At 37.0% G+C, this 17187-nt stretch overlaps 1 protein-coding gene across 1 annotated transcript in view; it reads left to right on the top strand.

Annotated features, from left to right (window-relative positions):
* Positions 1 to 17187, top strand: part of Fbxl13 (F-box and leucine rich repeat protein 13) — a 220125-nt gene that overhangs the window by 196801 nt on the left and 6137 nt on the right. Inside the window, exons 19-20 of the mRNA XM_026384982.1 lie at positions 6482 to 6616; positions 14162 to 14325. Coding sequence (XP_026240767.1) covers positions 6482 to 6616; positions 14162 to 14325 — 299 coding nt within the window. The remainder of the gene's footprint in view (positions 1 to 6481; positions 6617 to 14161; positions 14326 to 17187) is intronic.

The raw sequence follows: 17187 nt of genomic DNA on the forward strand, positions 1-17187 counted from the left end.
GCCACATGAGGAATTGGGAATTCTTTATAGAGAAAGCTACATTTCAGCTTTGCCACTGATTTAGCATACACCTTGGGCCAATTATTGTGCCTCAGATTTTCCATGGATGAGCTAAAGCTAAAGCTTCTTCCCTCGATCACCATATAATTTTGTAGTACATTTCATTATGAGAATATCTTTGGGAGTACTTGTTTTGGGTCTTGGCCTTTCCCTTTTTCCCTTTTGTTGAGTCCTTTACACATAGAAACATCACTGGATGCTCCTGTGATGTTGGGCCTTAGCTAGGCCTTTGTTCAGCCTGGTTTCCTGACAGGGAGGGTGGGAGACAGGAGGGGCATCTGGCCAGGAGAGTCCTCAGGCTCCTCTGCAAACTGGGTTTTGTTGCCCAGGCCATGACCATACCTACCCTCTCCAGTGCCTGGTGGGAAGAACACCATCTTTGGTGGACTGTACCTCTACACTTCATGGGATAGGAGGCCTAAGAAACTGCAGTTTTATATTTAATTTATAACTTAAAATTGTGAAAGTTGTATTTTTAGCCTTTAAAGCAGCCCAAAATAGCCTTCATTATGAAAATTGGTTCTTGAAAGCATAATATTTTACCAGTTATGAACTGACAAAGGGAAAAAACAAACCAACTTTTCAGTAGAACTAATCAGGACCTAATTCAGCAAACAATCAACAGAATGTGTCATGAGTATGAACCATGAAATGAGCTTTTTGAAGGCTAAGAACTGCCACCTGTCGAGGTGGTTTAAGTCAGGATGTTGGCGGAAATCATTATTGTGACCATCAACAACTGTGAGTGAAAGTCTCCTCTACATACCCAATATAGGAATGTAGTCAGTAAACCCCCGCACTGTGACTCAGCTCAGAAGACACAGAGAAGAAATGATTTAACTCACTAGGAGCTGTGGAAGTTTTCTTTAACATTATTAATCCAGAGCAAAATTGGCTGATATGGGATGAGAGTCAAACTTGAGAATTTTTGCATTTTCTCTCCATCCTCACTATAAAAGCCTCTGACTTGGAAGAAGCTTAGTGAGCATTTTCCAAGAAAAGAAAATAAATGGCATTGATATATGAATCATTCTGTAGCAGTGGAGCCAGAGTGCATAGGATAAATTTATCTGTGGGGGAAAATGAGATTTCATGAGTGATTGCAGACTTAAGTCCTTAACATGACTTGCGTGTCTCTTAAGGAAAATGTGAATTACTAGAGAGGAAAGGTTCTTAGTTTGCCACTTATTTAGCCTACACCTTGGACTAATCATTGTGCCTCAGATTTTCCATGGATGAGAATGCTACCATGCATGTATCAAGTTGTGTATGACAAATGATTCAATGCTACCATGCATGTAGCTTATAGTCATTTTATAAGTTATTTAATTTAAAACATTGGAGAAATTGTTTCAAAGGATATTAAGAGCTTTGAAAATGTATAAAGCAGGATTGGTTTGAATAGACCAAAGACATTGGCAGATACTGCTGAAGAGGGTTTAATTTCCCTTTAAAGCTGCTCTTCTTTCAGTAAATTATTCTTAAAGTTTAAATATTTTTTCTTGCTATCAATTTGCTCTGGTTCCTCAAACTCTATCCATTCTCTAAGTAGAAAACAATGTTATCCTGTTCCCTGCAACATTCTTATATTATTAAAACAGACTTCTTAATTTTCTGGAAGACACTTATATAGGATCGACCAACTAGCTGGTTAATTATTGAGAATTTACTATCTTCTAAACATTATGCTTGTGAGGGGGTATTAAAACCAGCAGAGTTACAGACAGTACCACAAGACTTACTGAATTCTTATTGAAAAGACTGTGAATCTCTGAGTTCAGATTCAAGGCCATTGATTCCAAGCATTTGAAGATAGTTTCCCTTCTATGTCATTCTGGGTGTGCCCACGAGGCTTTTTTTTTTTTTTTTTTTTTTTTATCTCCAGTGTTACAGACCTGACTGGTAGTTGTTTCTAATTTTCGACATCATGTAGTTGCTAGACAAGACAGATTTCCATGAAAGTCATAATGCAAGAATGAGTCAAATACTGTAAGTGCTGAATCAGGTGAAAAAGACAAGTTTGTATGAGATCACAGTAAAGAATTATTACTGTTTGCTGTTGTGATCAGAAAAAGATGATTTAAGGTTAAATGACCTATATCTTTTGTTTTTTCTGAAAGCATAAGTGATTATTATTGTTGTTATTATTATGTCATACAAAAATCCCAGTAAGAGTTAACATTTATTTATTCTTTTTAATGATTTTACATTTTTTAAATTTCCAACTTTTTATTGATTTTTTAAATATATAACAACAGAATGCATTACAATTCATATTACACATATAGAGCACATTTTTTCATATCTCTGATTGTATATAAAGTATGTTCTCACCAATTCGTGTCTTCATACATGACTTTGGATAATGATGTTCATCACATTCCACCATCATTTCTAACCCCATGTCCTCCTTCCACCCCTCTGCCCTAACTAGGGTTTGTCTATTCCTCCCATGCTGCTCCTCCCTAATCAGACTCCTTTTATCAGAGAAAACATTCAGCATTTGTTTTTTGGGGATTGGATAACTTCACTTAGCATTATCTTCTCTAACTCCATCCATTTACCTGCAAATGCTATGATTTTATTCTCTTTTAACATATTAATATTCCATTGTGTATAAATGCCACATTTTTTTATCCATTTATCTACTGAAGGGCATCTGAGTTGGTTCCACAGTTTAGCTATTATGAATTGTGCTGCTAATAATTTTACATTTTATAATTAACAAAATTATATTTATTTATGGAATATAACATGACATTTCAATATATGAATACATTGTGGAATAGCTGCACCAAGCTAATTAACATACCCTTCATCTCACATACTCATTATTTCTCACGTTTAAAAAAAAATCTACTCTCAGAAATTTTCAAGTATACAATACACTACTATTAACTTTAGTAACCCTGTTTGTTGTACAATAGACCCTTTCCCTCCTAATGGGGAAAAAAATGTATATCATCCTTGATCACATGCCAAGTTAACCTTGTCTGTATGGTCCCAATTTAATGTATGTGTTGCTTAAGCAGTAATTAAGATTCATAGAGTGCTTACTATGTGCCAAGCACTAACCAATGTGCTACATATTGTCCCTCAAATAACATTGTATACAATATAAAATTTTATAGATTGTTCAAGAATCTATATTTTGTCAGAAACCATATATGTGTATGTATAATTTCATATCATCTCCACAATCCCTTTTAATATGAATGTTATTTCTGTTTTACCCAATGAGACACCATGGCTTGGAGAGGTGTAGTAACCCACACAGTGGCAGAGCCAGGCTTCTGACCCCACTTTGCATGATGCCACAGTCCCAGTCTTGTCTTCTGTGCTAAATTGCTTCTCCTGATAATTGTCCTTCTTCTATGAACTTACTGAAGAACACTGGGTAACTAGTTCTTTCCAATCTTAGAGCTAAAACAAAAGGAACTAGGCATAAGCAGTATGAGAGAAAACCACAGGTGGTTCTACCTCTAGAGAGCCTGATGGCCATGAACTGAGCCAGTAGCCCAGGTCTTTGCCTCAGTTTTAAAAGGAAAATAACAGGTAGTCCAATGGACATCCATTTTTTCATATAAATAAGGACCACTTCACTAGTAATCCTGTACGTTTATTAAAATTTAATAATTATTATAATTTAATACTTTTAGAACTTGAGCTGCTTTAAAATGAGGCAAAACCTTTGGGAATGATTGAGTATGAAGATATTTCTAATTCTTGAAATTTGGGCAAAGGACTTTTCTTATAAATATTAGCTTGAATAGTTGCTGATTTCCAATTTCTACTTGTCTTGACTTATTAATCTTTCTTTGTAATTACTGTTAGTGTTTACCTTTGTGTACCATTTTGTTCTTTTTAAACTGCTGGGTTGTAAACTCTTAACTGTTATTTCCACATGGTTTGTTTGTTTGTTTATTTATTTATTTAATTTTTTAAAAAAGAATGTGATTTTTATTCTGAAAATAATGTCTAGGTTTTAACCAGGAAAGCATTCAGATTATATTTATGGTTATTTTCTACAATTTTTAAATTTTATTAATTACTAGTTATATGTGACAACAGAATGCAATTCAACTTATATTACACAAAGAGAGCACAATTTTTCATTGTCTCTGATTGAACCCAAAGTAGAGTGACACCATTCATGTTTTCGTACACGTATTTAGGTTAATGATGTCCTTCTCATTCCACTGTCTTTCCTTCCCCCATGTCCCCACCTTCCCCTCCCTCCCCTTTGCCCTATCTAAAATTCCTCTATTCCTCCCATGCTCCCTCCCAACCCCCTTTATGAATTTGCATCCTTATATCAGAGAAGACATTCGACATTTGTTTTTTGGGATTGGCTAACTTCACTTAGCATTATATTCTCCAACTCCATCCATTTACCTGCAAATGCCATGATTTTATTCTCTTTTAATATATTAATATTCCATTATGTATATATGCCAAATTTTCTTTATCCATTCATCCACTGAAGGGCATCTAGGTTGGATTCACAATTTAGCTATTGTGAATTGTGCTGCCATAAACATTGATGTGGCTGTATCCCTGTAGCATGCTGTTTTTAAGTCCTTTGGGCATAGACCAAGAAGTGGTATAGCTGGTCAAATGGTGGTGCCATTCCCAGTTTTCCTTAGATTCTCCATGCTACTTTCCAGATTGGTTGCACCAGTTTGCAGTCCCACCAGCAGTGTAAGAGTGTGCCCTTTGCCCCACATCCTCACCAACACTAGTTGTTTGTATTCTTAATAGCTGCCATTCTGACAGGACAGGAGTGATCTGCATTTCTCTAATTTCTAGAGATGTTGAACTTTTTTTTTTTTACATATTTGTTGATTGATTGTTTATCATCTTCTGAGAAGTGTCTGTCCAATTTTTTGGCCCATTTATTGATTGGATTATTTGTGGGGTTTTTTTTTGATGTTAAGATTTTGAGTTCTTTATATATCCTAGAGATTAGTGCTCTATCTGATGTGTGTGTGTGCTACAAATTTGTTCCCATTCTGTAGGCTCTCTATTCACCTCACTGTTTCTTTTGCTGAGAAGAAGCTTTTGATTTTGAATCCATCCCATTTATTGATTCTTGATTTTAGTTCTTGTGCTATAGGAGTCTTATTAAGGAAGTAGGGGCCTAATCTGACATGATGGATATTTGGGTCTACTTTTTCTTCTATTAGGTGCAGGATGTCTGGTTTAATTCCTAAGTCCTTGATGCACTTTGAGTTTTGTGCATGGTGAGAGAGAGGGTTTAATTTCATTTTATTACATACGGATTTCCAGTTTTTCCAGCACCATTTGTTGACGAGGCTATCTTTTCTCCAAAATATGTTTTTGGCACTTTTGTCTAATATTAGATAACTGTATTTATGTGGGTTTGTCTCTGTGTCCTCTATTCTGTACCACTCTATTTTGGTGCCAATACTATGCTGTTTTTGTTACTATTGCTCTATAGTATAGTTTAAGGTCTGGTATAGTGATGCCACCTGCTTCACTCTTCTAGCTAAGGATTGCTTAAGCTATTCTGGGCCACATGGTCTATTTTTATCACTCCGGTCTCTTTGTTTTTACTGAAAATTAAGAAATACCAAGATAAAAAGAAGAATTCCTAAGTCCTAATGACTTCCAAGTCTTTTTATAGCCCTAGAAATTTCAGATGAATATTTTGTCATTTCAGAATAATGTGAGAGAATAGATATTATTTTCCTAATTAGAAGAGGAAACTGGGGCTCAAGAAAGTGAAGTGACTTGCTAAGTTCTTGGAGGTTATAAATGTTGAAAATGAAATTAAAACTCAAAGAATTCACTTTTTTTCAATTAGCTTCCACTGTCAACCCCAGAGATTAGTTTGCCATCTAATCTCACCTCCTGATGTATCTTCCTCTATTTATTTGACTGAATATAACTCTAATAATTATTTATCATATGAGTCAAACTTCTTCAGAGGTAACTTTAGAAAAACTTAATTTTATTAGTAGGATTGAATTTTATTACTAAGCTGTCCAGCTGATATGTGAATATCTTTTGTTATAAAGAGATTTGGGATGTTATGTTATTTCATTTTGTTTGGGACAATATGGAAACGTTTATATTTGGGAGACTGAAATGTATACTAAGTAAACTGCCATAGGTAAGATGGCTCTAAATATATACAGTGTATATAACATTTGAATAAAGACTAAGTAAAACAAACAAACACCCTCTAACCTAGGGTTTTTTTTTTTAAAGAGAGAGTGAGAGAGGAGAGAGAGAGAGAGAGAGAATTTTTAATATTTATTTTTTAGTTCTCGGCAGACACAACATCTTTGTTGGTATGTGGTGCTGAGGATCGAACCCGGGCCGCACGAACGCCAGGCGAGCGCGCTACCACTTGAGCCACATCCCCAGCCCCCTAACCTAGGGTTTTCTCTTGCAGGCATTCTGCAAAAACTCTGTGCTCTTGGAACACTTGGATGTCTCTTATTGTCTCCAGCTGTCAGATGATATTATTAAGACAATAGCCATTTACTGCGTTTCCCTCACATCTCTCAGCATTGCTGGCTGTCCACAGGTATGTGAAGTAGTCAGAGCTCAAACATGTCAAATGGAAGCACTCCAAAGAACCCAGGCAGGGCAGCATTAATGGGCTGGACTCATGGTAGGACTGGTTTTCTTTGCTATGTCTGGGGTATTCCTTATAGATTTTTTTTCCTATCCCCAAACTGGAAATTGCTTTAGGAGTTTATGTACGTTAAAGTAGAATTTTCAAAAAGTTAAAAACATAATTCCCATAAAAACATAAACATGTATTAAAGATTTATTTAATTAATTAATAAGAGAACTAACAAAATAATAAAGACAGTGTAAACAGCATTAGAACAAACTTGGTATTTATAGGAATTGAAGAAAGAAAGATTGTTGGATTGATTGTCAGGTTAGATCGAAAAGTGGTTAATGGTTAACAAAACAATACAACCATAACCTTGGGGGTATAGTTTCATCAGATAGAAATAACTTGCATCTCTCTTCATTCAAAACATAAAGTGTTAACATCTAATGCTTCCTGAATTTAACATGTAACTTCCCTGAGTTTGGGCTTTAATCAGTACTAATAGTATGTCAAACAAATGCACGGAAACCTTAGAGATTTCCTCAAGTGGGTCAGTTAAACAATATTCCAGTATGACATTGAAAAATCATACAATCATCTTTTGTCTTATTTTTGAGTTTCATAATTTTTCTTGCATCTGTGCAAAAGAAATACATATTCATTGTAAAAAAAATTGACTACATATAAAAGCTTACAGGAAAAAGTAAAAATCCATTATCCACCATTATCTCAACATAACCATTGTTGGCATTTTACACTTATTTTTAATATTTTTTTTTAGTTGTAGATAGACCCAATACCTTTATTTTATTTATTTTTATGTGGTGCCAGAGATTGAACCCAGTATCTCATGCATGCTAGGCAAGCGCTCTACCACTGAGCCATAACCCCAGCCCTTATACTTATTTTTATAGATTTTTTTCTTTGTACAAAGAGGTAGAAACAGTTACAAACAGAAGGTTTGTATTTTGTCTTTTTTTTTTTTAAAGGATCAACTTATACTTTCTAAAACACATTAACCTACTTTCTTTCCTCTTAATATACTATGGTCATATCCCCATATCAAGAACTAGAAGTCCTGGATTCTGGATGAACATGGTAGACTGCATATACAAAAATAATTTTGTTTTGAAACCCCAATACAGCTTCAGATGAAGAGTGAGGGCCCATGTAGATAATAAAAATGGGTCATGAAAAAGAGCAACAAAATTTTGGGAGCTTGAAAATAGATGGACAAATTTAGCAGACATGAGAGAGCTTTAATCCTAAGACAACAGTAAAGAAAGCTGGAGGAAAAAAAATCTGATTTACACAACAATCTTTTAACTTGGAGGCACCTTATACCTCTGGTACTACGTTAAGAAGGGGTTAAAGTAAGAAAGACTGAGTTTAAAAATTCTTGAGAAGCACAGTCTCTCAGATTTCCTCCTCTATAGCACACCTCTGGGAAGTTGTCCATCCTACCACAAACAGAAACCTAGAGATCCCTTGCCTTCCCCTCCCTTTCCTTCTCCTTCCACTGGGGATTGAACCTGGGGACACTCTAACATAAAGCTAGGTCCCCAGCCCTTTTTATTTTACTTTAACACAGGGTCTCATTAAGTTGCCCATGCTGGCCTTGAACTTGCTATCCTTCAGGCAAGATATTTCTTTATAGTGGGGGTGGGGTTGCCCTGTGCATTGTGGGATGTTTAACAGCATCCTTGCCCTCTGTTCACTAGGTCAGGAACACCCAACCAGGCTGGGGTTAGCTGTGAGCGGAGGGTACAAAAGTGAAAAGGGGGACGTAGTGACTGAATGCTGAGTGCAAGACACTCAGGCACTTTTCCCTGAGTGTATCCAGAAATTGGCTACTAGATCTTTTCCTCCAGGCAGACTTGAAGCTGCTGCTCTGGAGGCCCTGGCTAGCCCAAGATGAAAAATCTAAAAATACTGACATTGGGGGGTTTTCCAACAACCAACCATCCTACCACCCTTCACTGACGTTGATGGTAGAGAAGCTCCACACTGTGCACTCAGAGTTTCCAGGCACTTTTTAGCTCTCACTATTAATCATGAACAGACACTCAAGGATTACCAGATCGAGAGGAAAAGACCAAAGCAAACTAACAAGAAAAACTCGAGGGGCTGGGGCAAGTGGCTTGGTGGTAAAATGCTTGCCTAGCATGTGTGAGGCCCTGAGTTCAATCCCCAGGCATGCGCACACACACACACACACACACACACACACAGAGTCAAAAAATATTTAAATCTTTTTAAAAAAATCCTCAGGTATTGCAAGGTTATTAGCAACTTTGCTCTCTTCTGTTGTGCACACCCACAGACTTTTATTTATACAGTTTCACTCCATTTCTCAAGATGCCTGTATTCTAGCAAGGCTACACATTTAGCTTCTGTGTTTTTAGTTTGTGTGGTGAATGGATTAAAAGAGGGATGCTGGAACCTCCTAAATCTTCCACAGCTAATTGTGCAACAATAAAGAGGAGGAGGCAGTAGGGGAAGACATGTGGTAAACCATGACAAAATTAAGCCAGAAAGTTCACAGCAAAATTCTTTTTAATAACATAATTGTTTAGAGAGCTAGGGACACCAGATGTGTTTCTGCTCAGCATCACCTGGTTCTAGAAGCTGGACCAAGGAACCCGCATTCTAGCACCACCGAAAACTGACTCTGTTGCTTGAGCAGCGAGAGCTGACAGGGGCTCTCCGTTTCATAGCAAAGGGTCACGTGGGCAACGCATAGCTTACTGGGAACTGCCCTGGCTGCAAAACAGGACAGATGGGCACAAGCTCTTTAGTGGCTCCACTAACTATGGAAGAAAGTAGCAGGATGAGAAAAGGAAAGGCTCCAATAAGAACAGGAAATTGGGCAGAGGATTGTTTTGTCTTCTTTGGTAAGAAGAAACTGAGGGAAATTTTCTATAAATTGGGATATTCTGTTGCAGCCTGGAAGTTAAAGAATATGTTACATAAATAAGATGTCACAAACTGCACTGTGTATCAAAGGTCTAAGGGCAGGAAAAGGAACGGGAGTAAATGCTGATTATTTCTGATTATTTCAGAAACCCACTGTAAAGGAATAGTAGGATTTAGTTTTACCATCTGAATTGTTAATTATATTGTGGGTCAGATAAGTATCCTAATTAAAATGTGGTGACCATTATTTGGGCCAACCTGAGTATATCCCTCAACTCACCTCACTTCATCTCCAGTGGCCCAGCCCAATCTATTCCACTTGCATTACTTTAGTGGGCCATAAAATACACCAGTATTTGGCTCATCATTGTATGCAAGGTTTCCCACCAGCCCACAGGTGAATTTTAAGTGTTTATTTTACATATCTCTTAAAAGGCCAATTTTCCCAAGCAGCCACCTCACCTCCACAGTGAGTCAGTACTGTGACCTCATCATACCCACACTAAAATACCAGGAATACAAACATAGTTCAAATCAGGAGAAAGGCTGGCTGTTGTGGACCTACTTCAGAGGCCTCAGTACTGTTCTGTTACTTAACATTGTCATCCTTGATTCTTATGATTTGAGGTAGGAGTTAATAATGATTAGAAACAAAGAACAGAGGGGCATGGGAGAAGGGAAAAATTAAAGCGAATCCCTGAACAACAATGACAAAATATTTCTGCAATGCACTTTGATGGAGAAAAAGTAATCTTATCCAAACCCCAGTCAGGGCTGTGGAATTGCATTTCTGCCTGTCAGGGAGGTGTAGGTGATGTGACATAGGTTCATCTGATGCTGTTTACCAACTTGGCTGAGTCTAGTGAGACAGAACACACTCATATGCAATAAGTCACATGAAACAGTTTATTATAAGCAGGTAGCAAGGGATAATAGAAGCCTAGGATTCATTAAGAGTAGGTCCGCTAAGGCTCAGGAGAGCTTCCAGGGGGAATGAAGTCTCCAATACATATTCTACTTGCACCACAGCTGAGTAACTCCAGAAAATAGCCTTTTGTGGGGTTTATATCCTAGGGATAAAATGACACACAGAGCAGAAACACTAGAGACACATCACTACAAGGGGGGCTGGAACAGAACCCAGGTTGCTCTAGCCAGTACTCCATCTCAGGATGTTGTGCTCCCATCACAGCCTACAGTTATTCTTGAAAACTGTGAGCAAGAAAATGAAGAGAACTGGGTGGATACAAAGTTAGCAGGAGAACTCTCCTGCAGCTATCATAGATCTGAGGAGGTAATTGAACCAGGCCACAAAACCCTGCTGCTCTTACCTGAGGCATTTCTCTCCAACTCATGGTAATATGATGAAACAGTGTATCACAAACATTATCAGAAATGTCTCCAGAGCTTTGATAACACTAGGAGATTAGAGTTAACAATACTTTTTGATTGTCTGTTTTTAATTAATCTTATTTACAGATGGGGAAATTAGTAATGGAAAGGTATAGGCACTGGGCAAATGACAATGTTTACTGTAGTGACAACCTAGTCCCATAGACTTACATATAAAGGGACAGAAAGAAGATGTTTGCTGAATCTGGGACTCCCCAGGACAGACCTACCTTTTGCATCTTGATTTTCTTAGTGTAGCTGGCTCACGTTTGGAAATTCTTTCAGTTTAGGAGTTTAAAAATTGTCATAGGAGAATCAAAGGTTGCAAGATCAGTGGATCATATTACAGTATATTAGAAATGGTGAAACTTTCATTACATGTTGTTGGCTAATATATTAGTTATGTAACCAGCCACCCAAAACTTGATAGCTTAAAGGAACTACCATTTAATATACTCACAATTCTGTGGCCAGGTGGCACATGCCAGAGGCTTGGGAAACTGAGGTAGGAGGATAGAGAGTCAAAGCCAGCCTCAGCAACTTATTGAGAACATAAGCAACTGAGCGAGACCCTGTCTCTAAATAAAATATAAAAAAGGGCTGGGGATATGGTTCAGTGGTTAAGTGCCCCTGAGTTCAATCCCTGGTACCAAAAAAAAAAAAAAAATCTGTTTGGACTGGTCTGGGTTGGGTGATTCTTCTGCTAATGGTTGTACCCAAGGTTGCCATGTAGCTGCTGCCATCTGTTGGTTCCACTTAGAGCTGATTGGTCCAGGAACCTCTGCTGAGATAGCATCTGCTTGCTTGACATGGTCTTATCCTAGGAGGTGATATTTGGGGTATTTATGGATTAAGGGCTGGAAACTGGGGATGGAGATGATTTAGCTACATTTCTAGCTGAACTTCTTCATAGGGCACAAACACATTCCAAGAAGGCAAGGGGAAGGGGTGCTGGGGAAGTTGTGTTGTTTAGTATGTTGAATATCTTTAAAAATTCCCTTGAACTTATATTACACTAATTAAGAAGTACTCCAGAATATTAAAAGTAGTTATGTTGAAATGATAAATATGTAATTGCTATTTTCCTTTGCTAATATTTGGCTCTGTGTTTAAGTTATTTCTAAAATATAAAATAACTGCCTTTAAAAAATAAGCCAAGGGGCTGGGGTTGTGGCTCAGAGGTAGAGCACTCATCTAGCAGGTGTGAGGCCCTGGGTTTGATCCTCAGCACCATATAGAAATAAACAAATAAAATAAAGGCATGCTGTCCATCTACAACTACAAAATTCCATCTACAACTGTCCATCTACAACTACAAAATGAATGAGGGGAAGGGGAGCCCAAGATTCAGTCCATAACAAGCAAAATCAAGCCTCTTTTTCCAGAGAATCAAAGGGAGGTGAGTTGGGAATAACATAATCTCTGCCCTGGGACCAGACCTTGTTTCTGAGTTAGAAATGTAGCTAGACTCCATCCCCAGTTCCCAGTCCTTAATCCATAAATACTCCAAATGTCACCTACTTTATTGAGCATCTTGAACTTTTAATATATAGGAAATATTGAGCTTCTTTTCAACCTTTCATTATTAAGCAAAACCTACTAATACCCCGAGCTCCATCTGCCCTGAACTTTTCTGTCATCTCATTGTCCTTACTTTCATCTACAGTGCTGAGTATTTTTTTGTTTATTTTTTTCAATGATAGCCTCAGAGTACAGCAGGAATGTCTGAAGGCATTTTCATTAGAATCAGTTGCAATTTGAACCTTGGTCCAAAGCATGATCTGGAAACAGGGCATGCTTAGACAATGACACCATCTATTTTTGCAGACCTAAAAGGCATATATTTTGAACTGAATTGCTTTTCTGCACAATTCTCCTAACTTTATGTTGAAAAACAAAAGCCAAGTCTCATGACATATGTTTTTTAGAATGTTCAAACATAAAATAAGAAATTAAATCCAGTTGGAGAAAGATTCCTTTGGGGAGAGTAATCTAGTTGATTCTGCAGCAAGTCTCAGCTCAGCTATAAATTCAAAAGCTAGGCCCTGAGTAAGTGAAATAAACTAAGAAATGGAGTTGAATTACCTCTGCAGAACATCTGGTCAAATTTGCAAGATGTGGGAACATTCAACAGAGTTTCTCAGAGAGTGGAATTTATATAGTCTCTGTGGCTTCTGCTGTTCTTTTCCTATGATGCCACCTTTCTTACACACAATCTATCAGATATGTCCACACCCTTTTCATAGGAATCTGATCTCATTTGCAAGTTAACTTCAGGGAAAAAATATATATATTCAAACCTATATTTTATAGGTTTGAAACATACAATGTTATTAAGAATACCTTTCCAAATTGAATGGATTTTTAGCCTTAGAATGGATTTTAAAGCCAAGCCCCATCTCTATGACATTTTATATGTTGCTCATTTTGCTGTGACAGGTATCACAAAGGAAATTCTGATGAAGTTTCTCATCCAAATCAGTGGATTTTAAGATGACAACAAAATCACTGCCACTTGTGGCAGACATTTTGCTATTCTATCTTATTTAGAAATAGACTTACACCACTAACTTGGCTCATCACATGGGTGAAAGAATCTGCAAGAGGCTTGATTTTGCTTGTTATGGACTGAATCTTGGGCTCCCCTTCCCCTCATTCATATGTTGAACTTTTTGTCAAACTTACAAGATGTGGGGACCCTCATCTTGGATGGGATTTGTGTTGTCTTTGTTACTTCTGCTCTTCTTCCTCTCCTGGCCTCCAAGCATCTATCTCACCTACTTGTCCCTTTCCACAACCTGGCTATTCTACCTTTCTTACACACACCCATGTGACAATATCAGGAGGTGGAGACATTGGGAGGTAAACAGGTTTAGAAGAGATCATGAATGGAGCTTCCATTATGGGATTTTGTGCTTATGAGAAAAGACTAGGGTATGTATGATCTCACTGCCATGTGAGAATATGGCAAGGTGGCAGACATCTGCAAACAAGAAAGAGAAGCCTCACCAGATACCAAATGTGCAGGCACACGATCCTGATATTGACCATGATTTTGGATTTCCCAACCTCAAAATCTGAGAAACACTTGATGTTTAAGCTGTCCATATTTTATTGTGGCAGCCCAAATTGACTAAGACATTGTTCTTCTGTAGGGTAAGTTTGAATAACCAGTACTTACTTTGGCTGTGTGTTCAGATTACTGACTTGGCAATAGAGATGTTATCAGCAAAATGCCGTTACCTGCATATTTTGGATATCTCTGGTTGTATCCGACTTACTGACCAAATCCTTGACGACCTTAAGGTAGGCTGCAAACAACTCCGGATCCTTAAGATGCAATACTGCAGACACATTTCCATGTAAGTATGCTGCTGAGCACAAAGAGCTTTGAGAATGACTTTCTGAGAAATAGAATATATGGCTATGACATTTGTAATACACAGTGGCTTTCAGTGTTAAGAAATTTCATTTGTTTATTTTTTGCCTACTTAAATCTAACATTTGAGTAGAAGCGTGGAAGTTCTCTTCTAAACTGGTCTTTGTGGTGTCATATCCCTTTCCCAGTGGCCCTTCTACTTTAAGCACCTTCCTTTCCTTGACCAAGCAGGTGTCCCAAGCTTAACTCTGCCTCTGTAGCTTATCTCTAGCTCTTTCTCTACTGCTCCTTTCTCAAAGTACAATCCATTTAGTTAATTTGCCCTAGGGCTAGGAAAATAATCGGATTAAACAAGCTCACAATAAATCTTTTTTCCTCTATTACTAAGGGTGAAAAAATGTAAGTATTTTAATTGACCTAATGAAATAGTTTGTGAAATGTGCAGAAGGAGAATCCTAACATTCCCTAAAAAGGTCAGGTTCTTTTCTGCAACCGGGAAAAATTAATATTAAGAATTAACATTATCAAAGTCTAAAGGACAGAATGTGGTCCAAGCATTTATTTTTAAAAAATTTTTTATTCTAATTTGTTATGTATGACAGTAGAATGCATCACAATTTTTATTACACACATAGAACACAATTTTTCATATCTCTGGTAGTACACAAAGTAGAGTCACATCATTCATGTCTTCATCCATGTACTTAGGGTAATGATACCCATCTCATTTCACCATCTTTCCTACCCACATACCCCCTCCCTTCCCCTGCCTCCCCTTTGTGCTATCTAGAGTTCGTCTAATCCTGCCATGCATCCACCAACTCCATTATGAATCAGCATCCTTATATCAGAGAAAACATGCAGCATTTGGTTTTTTGGGATTAGCTAACTTCACTTAGCATTATATTTTCCAATTCCATCCATTTAAGTTTTAATGCTGAATAGTATTCCATTGTGTGAATATACCACATTTTCTTTATCCATTCATCTACTGAAGGGCATCTAGGTTGCTTCCACAGTTTATTTATTGTGAAGTGCGATGCCATAAACATTGATGTGGCTGTGTCCCTGTAGCATGCTGTTTTTAAGTCCTTTGGGTGTAGACCAAGAAGTGGGATAGCTGGTCAAATGGTGGTTCCATTTCCAGTTTCCCAAAGATTCTCCATGCTGCTTTCCAGATTAGTTGCACCGATTTGCAGTCCCACCAGCAATGTAAGAGTGTGCCCTTTGCCCTACATCCTCACCAACATTTGTTGTTGTTTATATTCTTAATAGCTGCTATTCTGACTGGAGTGAGATAAAATCTTAGAGTAGTTTTGATTTGCATTTCTCTAATTTCTAGAGATGTTGAACATTTTTAAAAATATTTGTTGATTGTATATCATCTTCTAAAAACTGTCTGTTCAATTTATTGATTGGGTTATTTGTGGGGTTTTTTTGATTTGATATTTTGAGTTCTTTATATATCCTAGAGATTAGTGCTGTATCTGATGTGTGTGTGGTAAAAATTTGCTCCCAAAATGTAGGCTCTCTACTCACCTCACTGATTGTTTCTTTTGCTGAGAAGCTTTTAATTTTGAATCCATCCCATTTATTCATTCTTAATTTTAATTCCTTTGCTATTGGAGTCTAAGGAAGTCAGGGCCTAATCCAACATGATGGAGATTTGGGCCTGCTTTTTCTTCTATTAGGTGCAGGGTGTCTGGTTTAATTCCTAGGTCCTTCATCCACTTTGAATTTTGTGCATGGTGACAGAGAGGGGTTTAATTTCATTTTATTACATATGGATTTCCAGTTTTTCCAGCACCATTTGTTGAAAAGGCTATCTTTTCTCCAATGTATGTTTTTGGTGACTTTGTTTAATATAAGATAACTGTAGTTATGTGGATTATTTCTGTGTCCTCTATTCTGTACCTTTGGTCTACCAATCTTATTTTGGTGCCAATACCATGCCATTTTTTATACTATTGCTCTGTAGTATAGTTTAAGGTCTGGTATAGTGATGCCACCTGCTTTACTCTTCTTGCTAAGAATTGCTTTAGCTATTCTGGGTCTCTTATTTTTCCAGATGTATTTCATGACTTATTTTTCTATTTCTATGACATTGGGATTTTGACTGGAATTGCATTAAATCTCTATATTGATTTTGGTAGTATGGTCATTTTGACAATATTAATCTGCCTATCCAAGAACAAGGTAGATCTTTCCATCTTCTAAGGAAATAATTTAATTAATTTAATTTTTTTCTTTAGCATTCTGTAGTTTTCATTATAGAGGTTTTTCACCTCTTTCCTTAAGTTGATTCCCATGTATTTTTTTTTGAGGCTATTGTAAATTGGGTAATTTTCCTCATTATTCTATCAGATCATAATGGAATGAAACTAGAAAACAATGATAAAATAAAAAATAAAAGCTACTCCAACACCTGGAGAGTAAATAATATGCTACTGAATGAACAATGAGTTGCAAAAGACATCAAGGAGGAGGTTAAAAAATTAAATGAGAACACTGATACAACATATCAAAATCTCTGGGACACTATTAAGGCAGTACTAAGAGGAAAGTTCATTCCTTAAAAGAAGAAAAAGTCAACAAATAAATGACCTAACATTACATCTCAAAGCCCTAGAAAAAGAAGAACAAACCAACACAAAAATTAGTAGAAGACAGGAAATAATTAAAATCAGAGCTAAAACCAATGAAATTGAAACAAAAGAAACAACTGAAAAAGTTGACAAAACAAAAAGTTGGTTCTTTGGAAAAAAATAAATAAAACTGACAAGCCCTCAGCCATGCTAATGAAGAGAAGGAGAGAGAAAACTCAAATTACTAACATACGTGATAA

This window comes from Urocitellus parryii, chromosome 3 (assembly GCF_045843805.1).
Source record: "Urocitellus parryii isolate mUroPar1 chromosome 3, mUroPar1.hap1, whole genome shotgun sequence".
Lineage (NCBI taxonomy): Eukaryota > Metazoa > Chordata > Mammalia > Rodentia > Sciuridae > Urocitellus > Urocitellus parryii.